The sequence below is a fragment of the Rattus norvegicus genome, chromosome 4 (genome assembly GCF_036323735.1).
Source record: "Rattus norvegicus strain BN/NHsdMcwi chromosome 4, GRCr8, whole genome shotgun sequence".
NCBI classification, from domain to species: Eukaryota; Metazoa; Chordata; class Mammalia; order Rodentia; family Muridae; genus Rattus; species Rattus norvegicus.
The window spans coordinates 150,314,114-150,327,559 of NC_086022.1; the positions used below are offsets into that span (position 1 = coordinate 150,314,114).

The 13,446-nt window shown below is 47.2% G+C and overlaps 1 protein-coding gene across 2 annotated transcripts; it reads right to left on the bottom strand.

The window, feature by feature from the left end:
- Nucleotides 1-3,002: 3,002 nt before the first annotated feature.
- Nucleotides 3,003-13,446, bottom strand: Mkrn2os (MKRN2 opposite strand). 2 transcript variants are annotated; one of them, XM_008763263.3, is made up of 4 exons: nt 10,938-13,446; nt 7,342-7,391; nt 5,584-5,746; nt 3,003-3,543 (listed from the first exon to the last, which is right to left on the bottom strand). In XM_008763263.3, the coding sequence occupies exons 1-4, from the start codon at nt 11,153-11,155 to the stop codon at nt 3,285-3,287; spliced, it is 690 nt and encodes a 229-aa protein (XP_008761485.1). In that variant the 5' UTR covers nt 11,156-13,446; the 3' UTR covers nt 3,003-3,284. The 2 variants fall into 2 exon arrangements, with proteins under 2 accessions (XP_008761485.1, XP_038964709.1); XM_039108781.2 differs by having other exon boundaries at nt 11,352-13,440.

Below are 13,446 nucleotides of genomic sequence, written 5' to 3' on the forward strand. Positions count from 1 at the left end.
GTTGTGTGGTATCCTGATGGGAAGTTTTATTTTTCTTTAAAGTTCTGAGTTTATAAGTGCAAATATTTGGTATGGAGGGAAATCTACTCCCTCTACCTTACCTAGCAAATTACCCACACACAGGACAATTATATCATGAAACTCACGATTTTGTATGCTGATCAAAAATAAATAAATATAAGGTAGGGTTCAATCCAGTTAATGTCAAAAGACTCTCAAGAGCTCCTGGGAAAAGCAGAAGCCATCTCCAGACTTAGAGCCTATGACGGCTAACATGAGTTGATTGTCAATAGAACCTAGAACCACCTAAAAGACAAATGTCTGGTGAAAAAAAAAAACAAATAAAAAAAAAAACCCATCCCATATAGTGAGCCACACGTCCCCACAGGCTGAGGTCCTGGACTAAATACAAAGGAGAATTCCTGGCTGCAGGTCCAGTGGGCTCACCTTGCACTCCTGCCTCTGCGACTGCCCCATCACAGTGGGCTGTATCCCTTAAACCAAGAACCAAAGTACAGCCTTCCTTTGTTGGGAGCAAATAAAAGGAACTTGTCTTTAGTACTGCCATTTGACTTCTGACTCCATTTTACCTAACCTGACCAACTCTTTCTGTAAGCAATAGTTACCTAAAACATAATGTCTGTTCCTAACAACAGAAAGAACAAATGAATTTAACTGGTTGAGCATAAGAACATGTTCAATGCCAGTTGGCAATGATGGAATACATGGGAAAGTCCCTAACCCCCGAGTTCTGGTTGGTAAACATTATAACTAACTTGGCCCAGATGCTTTCAGGCGTTATGCTTATAAACCCTGCTTCAGCCCCTACTTGGGGATGCCAGCAGAAACAAGGCTCTCGGATCCTTGTCTGATGGTCCTGATTGATCAGCAACTCTGCGTATGTGGTGGGAATAATAAAAGTAATAAATAATAAAAAGTGTTTGTAAGTGTTTCTGCTTGGATAGGAGGGCATCCTAAGACACGGGAGCCCAGGGACCACACAGCTCTGATGTGGGACAGTGTCCCAAGGGAAGGGTCTCCTGAGACACGGGAGTTCAGGAACCACACAGCTCTGAGAGGAAACCTTGTCAGCAGAGGCATTGCAGCTGCCAGGGGAGGGGATCCTCAGCTGAGCCGAGGAGCTCAAGTGCCTCAGCCCTGCTCCTTCTCTCCCCTTCATTGCTTCTTCATGGCTTCTTCTGATGAGAGAGTAACACCAGGCAGAAAACCCCATGAAAGAGATTTAATGGAGGGTTCTGCATGTAGAGGGACAAATCTAGGGATGGCTGCTCTCTGCTCCCAGGAGTGGGTAGCAGGGAATTGGACAAAGGGCAGGGTTATATAGAATTTCTTAGGGGGCAGAGCTTTTCAGAGTAGAGATTTCCAGATTGAAGATTGGTGAGATTTCAGGTCCTGAGCTTGGGAAGCTCAGGGATTGGTGGGTTTTCCTGCTTAGAAGTTAGTGCCTTTTTTTACCCCCTTCCCCGTGCATTGGGCCCATGGGTTACAGTGGGAAGACTTTTCTGGCCTTAGCCGGCTTTGACTGAGGCACCATCTCTATAGAGCTGCTGGGGAGGCTGGAAAGGAGGTGCTGCCACTGTAGACAGCGCTTATGGAACAGCTCCCTGGAGACAGGGATGCACCACTGTGGACAGCTCCTGTGCAGGCTGCAGACTGAGGAGACACGTGGTGCCACCATTTTGACAGGAGCAGCCATTAGTGACAGCTCGTGCAAGGCATCTTACTGCAGCATAGGCTGGGGTGGGAAGGAGGGGCTGACCACCACTTTGTCGGCTTTTGTGTCACGCAGCTTAAGGACTACACTGGTATTTCTCTCCCTAAGTGGGTTTGCCAGGTATTTTGTCACAGCTATGAGGGAAGCAAGTAGTATTAATTGGTGTCTATTTCCTGTGTTAACACAGCCCCAGGCCATGGGGTCTCAGCAGTCCCCAAAAGACCCAAACAGCTGAGGAGTGAGTGTAGCTAGTCAAGAAAGGAATCTCAGTGTGGCCAACACCAAGGACACATCTAGGACCAGAGCTTTGCCTGTGAAGCACTAAGAGCCGTTATAAGTTGGGAACAAACACAGGCTGGCCAAGTGCACACATAAGCAGTCATGGCTAAGGGCCAGGCTGGCCACCATTACTTGAGGAGTGCAGTTTGGGTGTCCTGTGATAAGGTGTTTGGTGTCCTCTGCCATGAGGTGTCTGGTGTCTTGTCAGTCATGTGGTGTTGGGTATGCATTCGTGGGGTGTTGGGTGTCCTGCTTTCAGTTTGTTCTCCCTAGCATTTGAGATCAGCTAGGGAAGGAAAAAACCCAAAGAGAGAACAGGCCGGAGAGGACATGAAGTATGTTAGAGTTTGGGCCCCTCTGTCAGAAGGCAGAGGAAGACAGGTGAAGTTTCAATGGCGCTTCTGATAGACTGAGGGTTTGTTGTTCTAATTGTGAGTTATTATTATTTAATGTATATGGGATTTTGCCTGCATGTGTCTGTCCACCATGTGCCTGGTGCCTGCAGAGGCCGGAAGAAGGTATGGAATCCTCTGGAACTGAAGTTACAGGGGTTGTAAGTTGCCAAGTAGGAGCTGGGGATTGAACCAAGTCCTCTGCAAGAGGAACAGATGCTCTTAATGGCTAGGCGGTCTCCAGCCTCTTTCACCTTTGTTTCCTTTTTGTTTTGTTTGGTCTTCTTGACACTGCAAAGGTTACTGAGCAGGTTTTCTACCACTTGCCTGCACCCCCAGCCTTCCCGTGAGTCTTCAAGTGCAGACATAAGACATGTATATACCTTCAGAGCCCCCCCCCTCTCTCGTCTACGCTTAACTCCCCCCCCTCTGTTCCCCTCACTCTCTTACTCACATCAAAAACCAAATGTACTCAGTTCAGATTAATTGATAAAAAGTGTTTCCTTTGATCAGTGAGTAATGTTCTTCCACTCTGATTATAGCAGATTCTCAGCTTAAAAACACAACTGTTGGAGAAATTTAGTTGCAATAAATTGTTTTTTGAAACCCAGGGAAATTTTATTTATTTTTTTCTTAAATTGAGAGTGTGGTAAAGGGGAGACCTAGGGTCTCTTACATGATAGGCAGATGGTTCTCCCACTGAGCTATATACTCTGTGATTTTATTAGTTTTATAAATTTTTATTTACTTTTGTTAATTTTATAATTTTGCTATATTAAGCTTAATGGAAAACCACATACTTTTTAGAAACGAATCGCACTAAGTACAGTTATAAATCTGCAGTACCGTTGAAAGGCCACAAGCCCAAATGTCCTGTCTCAGCGACCCTCCCATGCAGCATTCGCTACAGCCTGCTCACCGGGGCTTGTCCCCAGGCCAGGATGGTCAGTCACATGGAAGCCCCTCTCCTGGATGGCCCTGTAGAGCGTGATGTACTTGGCGGCCAGGCGCGTCCTCGGGATCACGTACTTCTCTGTGAACTCGCTCTTCTCCAGCTGCTCTTGGCCCTCCATGGCCAGGATGCAGTTAATGAAGGCCAGGGCAAAGCTCGAGCAGTTGTGGTGATTCTCTTCATACCTTGAAGAAACAAGGGAGACTCGCCGAGATAAGACAGTCATCACCGATTTCCAGGCTGGCCTTAAACTCCTGACCTCAAATAGTCCTCCCACCTCAGCAGTGGCAGGACACTGGAGGCCACCATGCTGGCCCCTGAGAACATTAAAAGCCGATCAGTGGTTGACCATTAAAGGCAACTCCCATGAACGCAGACAATCTCTGGGGTTCACACGGTAGAAGGAAAGAACCAGCTTTATCAAGTTGTTCTAGGACCTCCACACATGTACTGTGGTGCACACACACATATTCATAGAGGCAAACAAGATAAATGGATATAACGTTATTTTTTAAAGTTTTTTTTTGGGGGGGGGGGGTTGGGGATTTAGCTCAGCGGTAGAGCGCTTGCCTAGCGAGTGCAAGGCCCTGGGTTCGGTCCCCAGCTCCGAAAAAAAGAAAAAAAAAGTTTTTTTTTTAATAGAGACCAGGCATGGAGCTCATAGCTTTAATCCCAGAACCAAAGAGGCAGAGGTAGACAGATCTCTGCAGTTCAAGGCCGACAGAGGCTACGTAGTGAGACCCTGTCTCCAGGGAAAAAAATAGTAACAGTGGGAAAAAATGAGAAATTAATTTCAAATCACTAAAATAAACAAAAAATGGCACTTAAATATTTTTACACTGTAAACAATGTTTTTAAATGCCACGCAGAGTGATACAGGCTTTAAGGCCAGCACTCCAGAGGCTGCGACAGGTTGATCTCTAAGAGTTCAAGGTGAGGGGTTGGGGATTTAGCTCAGCGGTAGAGTGCTTGCCTAGAGAGCGCAAGGCCCTGGGTTCAGTCCCCAGCTCTGAAAAAAAGAAAAGGAAAAAAAAAAAAGTTCAAGGTGAGACTTCTCTTCATAGTGAGAAGCTGTGTCAAGAAGTAAAATTATGCCGAGTGATGGTGGCTCCCACCTTTGATCCTAGCACTTGGGAGGCAGAGGCAGGCAGGTCTTTCTTTGTTGGAGGCTAGTCTGGTCTACATAGTAAGTTCTAAGACAGCCAAGGTCATATAGTAAGACTTGTCTCAAAAAGTAAATATGAAATTATGAAATATAATATGGATTTTTCTGTGTATATTTAAAAATCTCATAACTGGGCATAGTGGCAGATTCCTTGTAATCCTAGCACTCTAGAGGTTTAGTCAGGAGCCTGGGCTACACGGTGAGACCTTGTGTTGGAGGATAAAAAGAGCAGTGTCTAGAGAGATGGCTGAGCATTTAAGAACCCTGTCTGACCCTCCAAAGGACCTAGGTTCAGTTCCTAGGACCCACACAGTGGTTTACAACTATCTGTAACTCCATTTCCAGGGGATCCAACACCCTCATCTGGCCTCTTCAGGTACATACACTCAGGCAAAACACTCAGACACATTTAAAATAAAATAACATTTAAAAAAATCTTAAAATCTTAAAAGCACAGCAGTGAAATAGCCAAGCAAGACACAAAACTCCAAAGACACTGTGACTGAGAGAGCAACAGGAGTCATCATTCCATTTGGTAGTGTTTGCTGCCTCTCCCTCCCCCTCCCACCCCCACTCCAATCCCCCCATCCCAGGAAAACTTCCATGGCACAACCCCTGATTGATGTGGCCAAGTAACTGACAATCAGCAGCTTCCGGGAGGAGGGCTTTATTTGGGCTCTGAGGGACCTGTCCAGCCTAGTGTCCTGTGGGAAGGCTGCTGGCAGCAGGAGGCTGCTGCTCACACCTCCAAGGAGCAAAGGGCACAGGTGGCACAGGAAGGAAGGCAGGCTCCAAACCCCAAGGTCCCTCCCAAGAGACTGGCTTCCTCCAACCCAGCCCCACCTGCTCCCAATCTCCTTCCCAGAATAGCATCAGCATCTGGGCAACCAAATATCCAAACAAATGAATCTATGAGAGACATTTTCTAACAATCATGTTTAGCTGTTCTCACGGATTGACAGTCTAGGCACAGACTGTACTGGAAACAGCAGTGACCATGGAGCGATGAAGACGTGTGACACATGGGTGACAGTGGCTTTCAGTCTTTCTAGACACCTACCTATGAGGCAGCCAGGCTGGAGAAGCAGAGAAGTCTTCCAAGTACTTGTCCCACTGGTCCAGCAGTCCAAACATGCTAGGCTGCACTAGAGGAACACTGAGACAACACTCCCAGCCTGCCTCGTCTCGCTGTATGCCGCGTGCACTGTAATTATACACGACCCCTGAAAACCCAAAACATAGTCAGCCACTCTGTGAAAGGTGCTCAGAAAATTACAGAAGCCATAAATCTTGTTGATCTGGGTCACGCTTGTCTGCCACTGTCAGAGTGGCTGTCCATCTAGAGGAGTGGTTCTCAACCTTCCTAATGCTGCCCCTTTAATACAGTTCCTCATGTTGCGGTGATCCCCAACCATTAAATTATTCCATTGCTACTTCAGAACTGTAATTTTGCTACTGTTACAAATCATAATGTAAATACCTGATATGCAGCATATCTGATATGTAACCCCCAAGGTTGTAGATAGGTGGGACCTGGCTGGAGGAAGCCGGTTTCTTGGAATGAGTCTTGGGATTTGGAGCCTGCCTTCCTTCCTGTCCCACCTGTGCCCTTTGCTCCTTGGAGGTATGAGTGTCAGCCTCAGACTTCTGCTGCCAGCAGCCTTCCCACAGGATGCTAGGCTGAAAAGGTCCCTCAGAGCCCAAAGTCTTGACCCTCAATTAAGAATCATGGATCTAGGGTTGGAGAGATGGCTCAGCGGTTAAGAGCACCCGACTGCTCTTCCAGAGGTCATGAGTTCAATTCCCAGCAACCACATGGTGGCTCACAACCATCTGTAAAGAGATCCGATGCCCTCTGTATCTGAAGACAGCTACAGTGTACTTATATATAATAAATAAAATATTTAAAAAAAAATGCTCGGGGTTGGGGATTTAGCTCAGTGGTAGAGCGCTTGCCTAGGAAGCGCAAGGCCCTGGGTTCGGTCCCCAGCTCCAAAAAAAAAAAAAAAAGAATCATGGATCTAGTGAGATTTAGAAGGCTAATGTTGTTGTGTTGTTGTTGTTGTTGTTGTTGTTGTTGTTGTTGTTGTTGTTGTGATAGTGGTGGTGGTAGTCAAACCCAGGGCCTCATGCATGCTTGGAAGTGTCCTTCCACTAACTTGCCCCAGGAGAAGCTCAGTGGCCTCTAAACTAAATCCCACCAACAAAACATGGTGGACAGTCTCCTGCTCTTGACTTCAGTGCTTGGGCTGGGACTGAGGCCAGGCGCAGGCTAGGCACAGGCTCTGACACAGCCACCCCCCAGTCCACCTTTCTAAAGCACAAGACCACAGACCTCAGCACACCCCATTTCATTCCTCAAGCCTGGGGTGCAGGGACCGAGTGTAGTGGGGAGACACTGTGTAGTGGGTTGGGTGTGAGAGTGGAGACTCAGAAGCCGAGGGTCCACATTCTAATTCAAACCCAAGACCTGAGATCTTGGTCGACTCAAGGCATGTGCAGGTTTGTAAGGCTCTTTCTGAAGAAACATTAAGACAGTTCCAGGGGTTAGAGGTGTGGCTTAGTGTAGGTCTGCAGGAGGCCCTGCCTAGGTTCCACCCCAGCACCACTACAAAGTAAGTGTTTTAATCTTCTAAACACATAGACTAAGTAGTGCTAACTTGCCAAGTCACATGACTTGCTTTGGGTTGCAGAAGAAGAAGCAGGGAAGGAAGAATGGTTATGCTGTTACAGTGACCTCATCGTGGCTGGACACCCTCCTCTCCCCTTAATGGTACTGTGGGGTTCTTTACACTGGGGAGACATAGGAAATGCTCACCATGTGTGTTAGTGACTCCCACGTGCAGATCAGACTTCCCATCGTACTCCCTGAAACAGAGAGATATTGTTTGCATTGGGTGTTATTTTGATAAGAAGCTTTGATACATAGCCCAGGCTATCCTGGAACTCAGGATCTTCCTGCCTCAGACCCCAAGACAGCGGCAACTGCAGTCATGTCACCTTGTCCACCAACAAGCACTTCATGAAGCATGGGCGTTTAAAAGAGGAGGGCAGAGGCTTCCCCCTGTAGCCTGTGCTAGACCTTGCCTGCCATCAGCTGTAGGCTGGCTAAAGAGTAGAGCCCAAGTAGAGCTCCCACACCACGTATGGTTGAAGAGCTTCCTACTCCCTCTGGGTGTCCATTCACTGTCCCACCATATGGGATCCTGGAGACATCTCAGAGGTCCCGGCCTTCTTTTTCGTTTGTTTGTTTTGTTTGGGGGGGTTGTTTTGTTTTGAGACATGGTTTCTCAATGAGGCCTCGGCTCGCCTTGAACTCTCTCTGTCAACCAGCTTGGCTTTGAATTCAGGAAGCCTCCTGCTTCTGCCTCCCTAGTGCCAGGATAAAAGGCGTGTGCTATCACCACTCTGCTTGGTTCTCAGCCTTCTTAACCACAGCTCAGTATAACCCATGGCCACTGCACTCCCCGGATTACTGTTTCTTACCATTGCTCTGTTGGTTTGAGGTTTTCCTGGTTTGGATGGGTTAGGTCTGGGATCAAACCCAGGGTCTTATACAAGCTCAGCACATGCTTTCTACCCACACATACCCTTACATGTAGCCCAAGCTGGCCTTGAAGCTATAAGCCAACATCAGTTTTTTTTGTTATCGGACATTAACAAGATAACTGGCTTCGTTGTGACACTTTCTGACATGTATATAACATGCTTTGACATGATTTGTGCACTGTGCTCAGCAGCTCATTCCTAGGAGGGCACAGTCTTGGTGTCAGCTCTCAGCTGGGTAACCCATTCTTCAGTAAAGCAAGCGACCCCAGCTTTACCAGGGCCAACGACTAGGATGACTATGGTTCCTTCTCCCTCAGCCCCAGGGACTGTTCTGAGCTTATGGAGACCCCATGAGCTCAGAGGCTAGACTTGAATGAGCAAGAGGGACTCAGAACGTGTCCGTGCTGAGGGCTGGTTCTGCCCTTCTCTGGGTGCTCCTCCTTCCTCATTCCCCGGCCCCTTCTTAGCCAGCCACCATCCCTCCCAGAACATTTCAGTTTGACAGTTTGCTGGGTGTTAACTCGGCCTGTCGAGTCAGGCTGGTGACATGGAAAGTATGAGGCTCTGCCCTTTATGGCTTACTTCCAGAAGGATCATTCCAGTTTTAGTTTGGCAAGTCTGTGTTTTCTTTAGTTTGTGATACCAGAGAATGAAGTTCAACAAATCTTAATCAACTGGTGAGGATGAGGGGAAAGTACAGAGTGTTGAAAGAGGCCTGGCCACCCCTTCTCCTACAGCCCCTTCACACAGATCATGGGCAGGCCTCCTCTGCAGTTCTCAGCTGTGCCCTTGGCTGGCTGAATGTCAGTGTCTCCCACTGACCAGGCTCCTCTATGTGGTCTGCACGCTGCATAGCCATAAGCAGCAGGGTTAACCAACCCAGCCTCATTCAAGCAGAGCCTAGTGAGACCCTGGGTCACTGCTCATTCCCCTTTTGTCACAGTTCTGTGGAACTCAACAGTCTTGAATATGTGGATGAAAAGGAAGGAGTTGTTTGGAGTCCCAGGGACTAGGACGGCCTTGGATGTCTGCAGCCACCACAGCCTACAACCTGCCCCACACCTCTTTGCTCATTCTGCCTATGTCACTAAGGACCGTGCCCATCAGAATTAGCATTTGCCAGAGAATACACAGATGCCCATTAAAAGGGAAGAAAAGAGAGTGGAGGGCCAGGCTTCACCTTCATCAGGAAGCAACTCCATCACTAATGGCAAACTCTTTCCTGAGGATATTAGTCAAGAGGGGATCCTGTCATTAGCAAGCTAAGGAAACAAGGCCAGCCTGGGCTAGATAGCAAGTTCAAGGCCAGCCTAGGCTAAGTGAACAACAAAAAGTTAACAAAAAGGTGGGTTTTTAAGCAAAAGAGAAATGATGAAAAATGAAGATTTGGATCTACCCAAAGGAATGAGGAGCTCCAGAAAAGATGAATATTTAATTAATATCAAATATATGTTTTATTGAGAGATAACTGTATGAATCTAAAGTTCATAATAACTCACATATATGTAATTTTATCATTCTTAATATTGTACATTTTTAAAATTTGCAAGGACAGGTATTTTGCATATATATTATATATATATATATAAATATATATATAATATATATAGTGTGTGTGTGTGTTTGTACGTGCATGCACTATGCATGTGTACTGCCCACAGGGCCCAGAGGAAAGAATGGCTTCCCTAGAACTGGAGTTACAGATGGTTATGAGACACCATGTACACTCTGGGAACTGAACCCGGATCCTCTGGAAGAGCAGTCAGTGCTCTTAACAGCTGAGCTCTCCCTCCAGCCCTAACACTTGACTCTTTTGTTAAGTTTTCACAATTAAGGGCTGGAGAGATGGCTCAGCCGTTAAGAGCACTGACTGCTCTTCCAGAGGTCCTGAGTTCAATTCCCAGCAACCACATGGTGGCTCACAACCACCTGTAATGGGATCCGATGCCCTCTTCTGGTGTGTCTAAGACAGTGACAGTGTACTCACATGCATAAAATAAATAAATAAATCTTTAAAAAAAGTTTTCACAGTTAGCATTAAATTAACTTTGCACATTCAAGGAAAAATATGATTTTTTTTACTGGAATTTTATTAACCTGCATGATTTATGACTGGAAGAGGCTCATTTGTTGGCCCATGTCTCTGATCTTAGCACTGAAGAGGCTGAGGCAGGAGGATCACATGTTCAAGACCGCCCTGGTCAACACAGCAGGTTCTAACCAGTCTGTGTTACACAGCAAGAGTCTGTTTCAAGGGAAAAGAAAAGGGCAGTGGGGTTAGGAGTGCAGCTTAGCTCTGAGCACGTTGTCCAGCACGGAGCCTATATGAGACTTTGAGTTCCGCCTCTAGCACTGTATACGGAAGAGGAAATAAAAAGAAAAGGAGGAGGGACTCTTAGCCTTCCTTGCTCATTTAACTCACCTCCATCAAGAATCATGTCTTGTGGATTGTACTTTGCTCTGCACATTGTACCTGCTTGTCACATAAGTTTGAGCTGTCGCTTACATATCTCGTCAATAACATTTGCTGCCTGGCTATTCCCAGTCAGCCATTCAGTGCATCCCTTTCTCCTAAAATCACCTGAGCAGGTGTCTTCATACAGCACGCAGCCTTTCACACACTACCCAGTGAATGTGTGCACAAAACCCAGGCTCTTACCCTAGGCAGGCAAGTCACACGCCCTGGCCTCACACCACCCACTCCGATGGACAAACAGACCTGCAGATGAAGACGTAAGGACAGCAGCCTACACACAGCAACTCCCCACACACTGCACTGCCCAGCACACGTCCTTCAGAGAAGGTTTGATGACTGACACGCAACAGAAATGCATGCACGGTTTATCATAACTCAAGCCACTGTACCTAAGGAACGTCCCTCTCGTGGGTTTGAGGAGGAAGGAGCATTTCTCTTGATGACCATTGGAGAATGGATCTGAGATGCTGATAGGTGCGTCCTCTATCCTGGTGGAGCCCACATCCCCCTGGCAAAGAGGGCAGCATTGGGGTACACCGAAAGTGTAGATGGACCTCTCGCAGTGCCTGAATTTAATTAGAGACTTCTCAGCTCCCGAGAAGTGCATACCCTTTGATTGCTGGGCCACCAGAACAGGTTTCTGGAGACTTCCTTTTCCTCATTATACAGCTGGCTAACTCACACTGTCTGAGTAACCTGATCTACAGTGACATCAGCATGCATGGGAGCTAGGTAGATTAACCAGTAACCAGGCCGCACCTGCTAGACTCTTAAAGAGCTAGTTCTTATTGGAGCTGGCTTACCAAGGTTCTCGGTAGGTGCTACACATTTGCAGCTGGGGACAGCCAGCTCTTCATTCTTGAAAGCCTGCTTTCCCTGCAGCCCGTCTCGCCTTCCTTCAGCCTTTCCTTGTGATACTACCATAATTCGTTGTGCCTGCTGGAACACATACATTTTTATAGTGTATTTTCAGCCTGGGGTGGGCTCAGAGTTCATTGGAGGGGAATCAGATAAACAGGGGGGTTTGGTCCCTCTCTCCCCTAGCTGGCAGCAGGTGCCAGGTCACAGAACTCTGAAAGTTGGAAAGTTACAGGCAGCCTGGCTCATGACTCAGTCCTCCATCATAAAGGGGGCAGTCACAAGCCCCCAACTATTCATTAGATTGGGCTTTGTGTCCTGAGCCATTTGGATAGGGAATTTGGAGAAGAGGCAAGTCCCAACATATTGGAAAAGGGGGCAGGGATTTCTGGTGATTAAGAGACTATTTTTTTTTTTTGGTTCTTTTTTTCGGAGCTGGGGACCGAACCCAGGGCCTTGCGCTTCCTAGGTAAGCGCTCTACCACTGAGCTAAATCCCCAGCCCCAAGACTATTTATTTTATGTGTATGAGTACACTGTAGCTGTCTTCAGACACAGCAGAAGAGGGCCACCATGTGGTTGCTGGGAATTGAACTCAGGACCTCTAGAAAATCAATCTTAACTGCTGAGCCATCTCTCCAGCTTTAGAGGCATACCAAGAGGCAGAGGCAGAGGCAGACAGATCTCTGTGAATTCAAGGCCAGCTCTGGTCTACAGAGCTAGTTCTAGGACAGCCAGGGATACACAGAGAAACCCTATCTTAAACACCCAACCAAAAAAAGAAAAAAACAAAACAAACCACAACTGATTTGTCTGTGTCAAGTCAGCAGGAGGCTGTTTTTTGCCTTTTCTCTATGCTGATGTCCAGTCTGCAGAATGGTTCTTAAGACTGCCTTGTTTTCATGGGTCTTCTGTTTTTCATTTGTCTTATTTCCCACACTGCCTTCCTTCCCCTTTTTTTCCTCAGATAAACAAATGTTATTGTTTCCCTAAAGGTACATTTCCCCAGACATATCCCTCTTACATTGTAACTAAAAACAAAAGCCAAACCAGTGTATATTAGTTAAGAAGAAATAAATCAAAAATCCAGTGCATAGATAGGAGGCTCATCAAGTCCAGCAGTACCAGGTGGCCTCGTCTCTAGAGCAGAGGTTCTCAACCTTCCTGATGCTGCGACCCTTTAATATAATACAGTTCTTCATGTTGTAGTCTCCCCCAAGCATAAAATCATTTCATTCCTACTTCATAACTGTAATTTGCTACTGTTATGAATCATAATCTAGACATCTGATATGCAGATGGCTGAGGCCTCTCTGACAGGACAGGTTGAGTATGGCTGCTTGCTCTGTCAGCCTCAAGTTCCTGAAATACTTCCAGGGGTTTTCGGTCTTGTATTTCTTTTTTTCCCCTGAGCATTTAGAATAGCCAGGATAGTCCTGTGGCAGGCAGAGCTGAGAGACTGAGGAGGGACGCTGTAGGAAACCACAGAGAGGCATAGAATAGCCAGGATAGTCCTGTGGCAGGCAGAGCTGAGAGACTGAGGAGGGACGCTGTAGGAAACCACAGAGAGGCATAGAATAGCCAGGATAGTCCTGTGGCAGGCAGAGCTGAGAGACTGAGGAGGGACGCTGTAGGAAACCACAGAGAGGCATGGCTCCACACACGGCACCTGGCAGGGGAAAGAAGGGAGCTTATTTTGGAGTTAGCCATCCTTGCTGGGGCTGGGCACCAGCAGTTGTGATCCTGGCTGTGTACTGCGTTCTCGTTAAACCTCACTGACATGTGCCGGTTACAAACGTCCAGTATCTTACTGTCATGGGCACGGCAGGCCTGCCTGACCGCTGTGGGACAGCTCCTTCTCTTGGCCTCAGGAGAGAGCCGGGGACACACCTGAGGAAGGCAGGTTGTCCTTAAAGAAGTCAGGCAGGTTGAAGTCTTCTGTTGTTACTTGAAGCCTCTGTGCAAAGAAAGCCCTGTCTTCTCTGCTTGGAAACTTGACACCCATATGGAAAGTCTGGAGCGTCTCTGTGACAGACACCTC